General features: G+C 34.5%; 1 protein-coding gene and 1 long non-coding RNA gene across 2 annotated transcripts; both read right to left on the reverse strand.

Moving 5' to 3' along the window:
* Positions 1 to 827: 827 nt before the first annotated feature.
* Positions 828 to 1806, reverse strand: LOC116133320 (pentatricopeptide repeat-containing protein At4g32450, mitochondrial-like). The gene is made up of 3 exons (XM_031419030.1): positions 1584 to 1806; positions 1135 to 1527; positions 828 to 1069 (listed from the first exon to the last, which is right to left on the reverse strand). Exons 1-3 carry the CDS (start codon positions 1804 to 1806, stop codon positions 828 to 830), a joined length of 858 nt encoding a protein of 285 aa, XP_031274890.1.
* A 3218-nt stretch (positions 1807 to 5024) lies between these two features.
* LOC116133278 lies at positions 5025 to 7117 on the reverse strand. The gene is made up of 2 exons (XR_004128522.1): positions 7035 to 7117; positions 5025 to 6808 (listed from the first exon to the last, which is right to left on the reverse strand). It is a non-coding gene; the product is annotated as an uncharacterized LOC116133278 (long non-coding RNA).
* Positions 7118 to 7613: the final 496 nt, after the last annotated feature.

Below are 7613 nucleotides of genomic sequence, written 5' to 3' on the forward strand. Positions count from 1 at the left end.
TGTTTCAGGGAAATTGATTCTAGGGAATTTTAATTTGAACAAATTGTAATATGTTTTTGCATTCTTCAAGTCTAAAAGCCATAAAATGGTGTGTTTCAAGTTCTAAAATATTAGGAAATTTTAAGAATGATTATTAGAAACTATGCTTAGAGGCATTAAAGTGTTTGAAATCCAAAATTTACTGATGCAACAGTATTTCTGTCTATGACTATTTTAGATCCATTCAAACACTTAAGACTATGAACTCAATGAAGCAATTTTTCTCATTAATAGTTGGCTAATTCTTTCAAATTCAACCAGATTAAAATGCACAGATTTTTTGTGAAAAATACACATAAAGATATTATAGCTCATCTGGCTTACTTATCCTTGGAGGTCAGAGGAAGGAGGGAGGCAGGGAAGCAAGATATGCTGATATTTTTATCAAGCAGAGTAGGCATTGTCTTGGAGAAGACTTTTCAATTGTATGACCATCTTAAGAATTTCTTAGTGATGGAATGAACTGAATCTGTTGAAGTTTAAATATAGATACTCCAAGTCACTCAAATCCTGCAAATAATCAAACATTTTCGGGCGAATAAATCACAACATTATTCACAAAACAAGAAATTAAAAAAAAAAAATTATTGAAGTAAAATTACAACATAAATATATCTTGGGAACTTTTCCTGTTCTTCTGATTAAATGCATAAAAAATCTATTTAATTGGACATGGTGTATGAACACGAGGAACAAAATCTTTCCTTACAAAATTCCTCAATTGGTCTCTGGCCTCTTGGATGTGCTACCAACCCAAATAGTGCTAACTAACTTAGACTCAAATGTGGTCACCAATAGTCCCGACAGGAGCACAATCCATCTTTAAAATGGTGGAATCTCTCCTCAGTCTGTATAACGAGTTCTCTACCAACAATTTTCGAGATGATTTTCATTGCAGCATGACAATCACCATAAATACGAAAGTCCATTACTATCCGAATGGTAGCACGGGCATGGCTTCTGAGGAGACCTTGCGATACAGCAAGTATCTCACTATGAGCAAGAAGAGCTTCCTCCTTACCTTCTCGGTCTATGTCATATAGCACAAATTTTGTCTCTGGAATTAACCAGCCTCTTTCATTTAAGCCTTCAAACCTCTAATAAGAGCATATATCTTATCACTCTCTGGATGAGATGTATCTCCTGTTTGAAAGTCATGGTATTTTCTCTCCTTTTTTTTCTCTTTCACAATATTCGATGCTTTAACAGGTACAAGGCCTAACTTTGTCTTCTCATTCAAACAAGAGGGATCTAGCTGCTCAACAAGCTCAGCACCTAGGTCATCAAGCTCCAAATTCCCATGAATTCTGCAAACAATATTCATCGTCTCCCAAACATCAACACTTGCCTCCATTGGCATCTTTTCAATGAATTCCAGGGCTTCATGTAAATACCCTGTGCTTCCCAACATGTTAACTGTACTCACAAAATGCTTCATGGACGGAATAATCCCATAGTCATTGATCATTGATTCAAAGGGCAACATTCCTTCATCACAATACCCAAAACACTACAAGCAAAGAAAACCCCGATGAAAATCTGACCATCCGGTTTTAGTCCTGTTCGCTTGAATCGAGAGAAATAATTGACGACATCCTCCCCTAGACCATTCTTTGCAAGGCCTGTTATCATGGTGTCCAAAGATGTCAAATTGCTTTGCTCCATATTATTAAAGACATTAAAATCATCATCCATAGAGCCCACTCGTAGTGACAGTACATTGAAATCAGGAGAAAACAAATCCTGATAATCTTTTATTTCAAGCATATCTTATTGTATTACAAATTCTCCATGATCATTATCTTATTGTATTACAAATTCTCCATGATCACACTAGAGTATGTTGGGTATACAATAAGATATGCTTGAAATAAAAGATTATCAGGATTTGTTTTCTCCTGATTTCATGGTATCAAAGCCAGGTTCCTCTGGCCGGAAAAATTAATAATGGCGAGGAGTGCTATGGCCAGTTGAAGACAGGAGATAAGTCCAAGGACCCCAGGGAGCAAGAGTCCTCCAAGGGATTCAAGGTCAAGATCCTCCTCAAGCAGCAAGGATCAGCTTCATCTAACTAGTCATAATAATTTGGACCAAGACTCCATTCAAATTAGTGTTCATAAACTGAATGGTAGAAATTATGTACCGTGATCTCAGGCTATGAAATTAATGATAAAGAGGGAAAGGAAAGTTGGGCCACTTGACTGGAAGTGTTAAAGCTCAAGAAGAAGATAATTCGGCATATGAGAATGGGATGCCGAGAATAGCACTGTTATGACTTGGTTGATCAACTCGATGGAAGAGGAGTTTGGACGGCTGTTCTTATTTCTTCCCACTGCGAAGGACATTTGGGAAATGGCAAAAGAGACATATTCTAATCTAGAAATCCTACATAAATAAACCACAAAACCTTCTGAAACAACTATGGAAGTCTTTGAACTTTATTTTTAATGAAGCCACTACATATCCATGAGAGATCGATATCAAAGCTAAATATGCTTCTATAACCCCATCATAAGAAATAAAAGTACAGCTAGACACATGAATTGATTCAGAAATCTGCATGCATATATTATTGTGTTCATGGAGATAAAAAGCAAAAAAAAGTAAGGATTGAGCAGAAAGAGAAAGCCACTTACAAGAATTTCGATGCTTGCCACTCTGCAAGCTTAGTATGCCACTAAAGGCTCTGTATATGTCAGACACTGCAACAATGAATTGAGAAAACAAGTATTTCCAAGATTTTCAAGACCAGCACCCTGTAAGTCATACATATCAATATAGACAAGTTTAGGTTAAACGCAAAACCAAGTTTATCATAGCTATTACCTAAAAAGAGTCAATACATTTGCCATTGAAAAAATTGACACCAAATTTATTTGAAATACCAAATTCAACAAAATACCGAGTCTTTGAGTGAAATCACCAACTAATAAGCGCAATTTAACATATCTTAAACTATGGCAGCACTGATGGAATACAAAATGATAACAAATATCATTTATGACCGGTATTTCGTTATTAGTTTCATTGCACATTTTTAAAGACATATGGACTACCAAAACCGTTAATTCCAGTAACCATACTACAATTTTACTCCTGGCAACATAGCATTTCCCCTCAAATAACCATGAAACTAACAAATACTCATAAATTACTGTTATCATACCGGGATTTCTCTCCCTGTAACATACCAATTGCCCTTCAACAGAACTAAATCAAACTACAACGAAACGATCGAATTTGCAACAAATTATCAATACAGAAAAAACTCATTCAAAGCCATAGAATTTAAAAAAATAAAAAAAAAAAAGCAATCTTTACAAACTAAACACACTCACAATTCTCCGAAAAGTCATTCCAAAACTAAGCTCAGGATCCAACCCACAATCCCAAAACTCCGACCCATCAACTTTCTTCCTCGACCCACCACTCGGACCCTGTCCTTGACCCGTCCCAGCTTTCTTCTGCTCCGACCCACTTGAATTCAGCATCTCTCCAATTTAAAATCCCCACTGTCACCACCATTACTAAGCCCACTAAAGACTTTTCTAGCCGGATGAAACTCGATCCTTCTTTGGAACCCAGAAAAGGATCCAGCTCCAGGATCTGAATACCCGCCCGCCACTTCCACTTGAACTTCAGTAACCAAATTCTCCATCACTTGAAGAATGAAAAGATTTGACTTTTGGTGTTAAAATTGAATAGAATTGATAACTGGAGTAAAGAAGATTGGAAATTAGGGTTTTTGTTAAGGTGGGTGTTGTAAAAAGCAGAGCAGAGCAGAGCTGTTTCGGCTTCTGCGAAAGAAATGGGCTCATGCGGAGTAAGCAGTATTATTTAAACCCCACTCGGTGAGGGTAACATGTCAATTTTGTCTTGGTTGAGACTTGAGGAATTTTTACTAATTTTGGGTGTAGATGTAATGATATTGATTTTTTGGGACTTGATAAAATTAATTCGATAAGTCTGTTTTTTTTTTTTTTTTTTTTTAACTCGGTTGGAATTAAATTCTTGAGGTGAAAACGGTCCAATTGAATTGGTTTATTATTATTATTAATAAAGATATTGAATATTTAATTTTGGAAATCTTTACAATATTAATAAATAGAATATCACAGCAATTCAAAAAAAAATTGTGGATAAACTTTTGAAATATTTCGAAGTATTTTTATTTAAAAAAATTATATAGAAAATGTCTCTATCAACAAATTCACTATTGTCTTCTATATTATCTAATGAAGCTTTTGGTGCTAATGCTAATGATGCCGATTTCAATGGGCTGCAACTTTTTGTTCAATGGCAGTCTACAAAGAGAATGATTTCCTCCATAGTTACTTCTAATAATGTGTAATATAATATTAGATATTCAATAATGAATATAATATTTCAATAACATCTATTAATATTTAATATATTTCTAATTAGAATTTTCTTAGCAATTCCAAAGAAAAAAAGTTTTCAGTAATTTTGAAATAGTTTTTAATAAAAAACCAATTGCAATCTACCATATTAGGGTTGTAAGAGAAAATTTGTGAAAGAGGATTGTTGGTATAGTATTACTCATAATGTTATTAGTGTAGCAATTTACATTACCAAAATATTTAAGTGATAATTGCATTAATTATATAAGAATATCCACTTTGGATCCAAGCCCAATTATCTAAGAAAACATCAACATCAACATCAACACTACAACTCTATCATAATACCTTTTAGAAATTAAATTGCATTGTTCTAATATATCAAATTCAGTGAAAAAAATAATTCAACTCAATTAAATTATGATGAGAAAAACTGCACTAAGCCCACAAAGTGCTAAACCAAGCAACAGTAATATGGTAGACAGGTAACTTTAAGAATTTAAAGATTCTTGAAATGAAAAAATAAAATTATGCTTCAAGACAGTAAATCAGGATATTGCAAAAGAGAAGGAAGTAGACAAGTAAGGACTAAGAACCGCATCATCTCAAGACTTATATAATATAGTCTAAAAACATTGGAGTACTCATTGGTGCACCAAAAGAACTCTATGATTAGAACTTAAACACCCATGATGATACAATCGATGCTGCCCAGACTCAATTTGTGCATAAGAATCTGTCATCTTTAATTTATGGAACTTTTTAAAATAATCAATGAGTAGAACTATAAATACTATTCATTGATAAGAAAATAATTGAAGTCTTACTTTATTCAATCTATAATTTCTTCAACATGTACGTCGATGATTTAATAGATTTTTTAATCATGGTGTCATCTGTCTTGATTCATTTTCTGAGATGCCTCATGTAGATATTGAATCTCACGCTCTTAATTGGGAATTGAAGGAGCTATGGGCGAAGATTCAGCAACACATTCAACCCCATCTCCATACACAAGCAATCAGCACAAGTTACAATACTACCTGCAAATGTAGCCCATGGTAGGACACTGATTGGAGGTACCCGCCTTTTTCTCACTATTTCATAAAATGCTGTTCTAATTGTTGAAAACTGGTCTTCTTAACAGATGCTGCAACATGGTGGGCCATTGCCCCGAATTTTCTCAGCAGAAGTTACTGTCTTTAAGATATATGTATTTGACCCAAAAGTTGCTTGTCCTGGGGCAAAAACTCGAGTCTTGCCTAAAGCTATCACCATTGTTTTTTGGAATTGGGTAAGAAAAACTTAAGTGAAATAGAAGCTTTAAACCTCACAACCTTTATGAAGGTTGATGCAGGAAGAAGTTTAGTGAGAGATGAAGCTCCTAAAACAACAATTGCTCCAGCACCCACAGCCATGACAAGTTTATTAGATAATAAACGCTTCTTATCCATGTGATTTGAAATATCCCCATCATCTTTGCAGCTTGTAACTGACTCTCCAATCAAATCTTTGACCTTATCAGGAATAGGAGTATTCCAATGTTCTGAAAGCCCAGCTAAGTAACTAGCACCCACTACTGCTACCATAGTCTTGAACTTCTTAGCTTGACTTTGGAGAGACTGTGCAAGGAGTGCTTGTGATTTATCCTCAAGTGGAAGCTCAGAAAAATCAATATTAGATGAGTTAGAATCCCTTAATTTATTGATAGGTAGCCGACCAGCATTGTTAAAAGTGAAACTTAAAAAATAACTTGAGTATCCACAACTTCTCCTCTGTTCACATCAAAAAGCATCTTTTCTGCAAGGGCAAGAGCTCTTAACATTGATGGGAGATCGGCAAATATATCATGCAAAACCAAGAGTAATGGATAAATGGGCTGTGCAAATAACGGAATCAAATAACTGCCCCGCAACTAAAACTCCTTTGACGAATCCAAATTAGAATTGATGACAAATCCAACCCTGACAAAACCACATCTAAAGATAACGATCTCACCATCTGTGACTCAACATCATTAGTAAGATAAAACCTCCTTGAAGTTGATGACACAACCGAGCCCACTTTCTGCAGAACCAAACTTGACCTTTATTCCCTGAATTAACGTCCCAGAAGATTTTATAACAACAGGGTCTCTAACCAAAGATGATTCAAGCACTATAAATGATGAACCAACCTCCTTTGGCAGCCAAAAAAGGACCATTAAAACTAATCCCGAAAATCTACCTCAAAACCAAGTTCCCAGCCACATTCTCATACACTTCACTGTTAATCCTGTCAACAAAACATCGTTTAATCGCTCCAAACAAAGAATTCGGAATGGAGTCATCACCTTTATCTACTAATTCAATCTCCTCACATTGCACTTTATTCTCAACACTCAACATCTAAAGCCGATCTCTCAAAATCTGCAATAAAAACAAAATGGTAAATAAGATCAAAGCCTATCGTACATTAATTAAGCAAAATTTAGCGGAAATTTCTAGTCAAAATAACATGCAGAATTTAATTATGCAAAATTTTCTTTCGAAGAATGAAAGAAAATAAAAAATAAAAAAGGAGATTTGCATTTTACAAATATCAACAAATTTCAAAAGAACACTAATAAAATAAAAAGAAGAAAAAGAAATATACACAATTGCCTGACGGTGTCCTTGTCACCGGAAAAGCTTGTGACGGCGCGACGGGGACTTTCAGCAGTTTACGGTGGATCTAAATTCTAAAAGTTTGATGAAAGCTACGAATTATGAATTTTTCATTTTACATGAGTAATCTGGTGGGATAAGTATTAGAGCTGTAGAATGAGTTCAAAAATCAGAACCAATAATAGTTTGCCACGTGAAAAGAGACATGTGGAGTCTAAATGTCTGATATTCGTCCTTAATGTTGTGGATTTTTCTTAATCCCAATCTTTCGAGAACTGATACTTTAGTCTCCAAAGGCAAAAACTACCGGACCTGACCTTGAGAAAAAAAATAAGTATGAATCGATTAATTTATTAATTTATTTACTTTTTTGCTCAATTGAAATTCCTTTGATGAATCCAAATTAGAATTAGGGACTGTACAATTTATAACTTTTGGGGAAAGTATTTATGAGGGAAATTAACTTCACAAATTTAACAACTTTAAATCTCTAAACAACCAGAAGTTGAATTTTCATCACAAAATTGATTTTCTCTATGAATGTGTGCGTGCTGTTTCTTGGAAATTT

Source organism: Pistacia vera, unplaced genomic scaffold (genome assembly GCF_008641045.1).
Source record: "Pistacia vera cultivar Batoury unplaced genomic scaffold, PisVer_v2 Contig268, whole genome shotgun sequence".
Classification (NCBI taxonomy): Eukaryota; Viridiplantae; Streptophyta; class Magnoliopsida; order Sapindales; family Anacardiaceae; genus Pistacia; species Pistacia vera.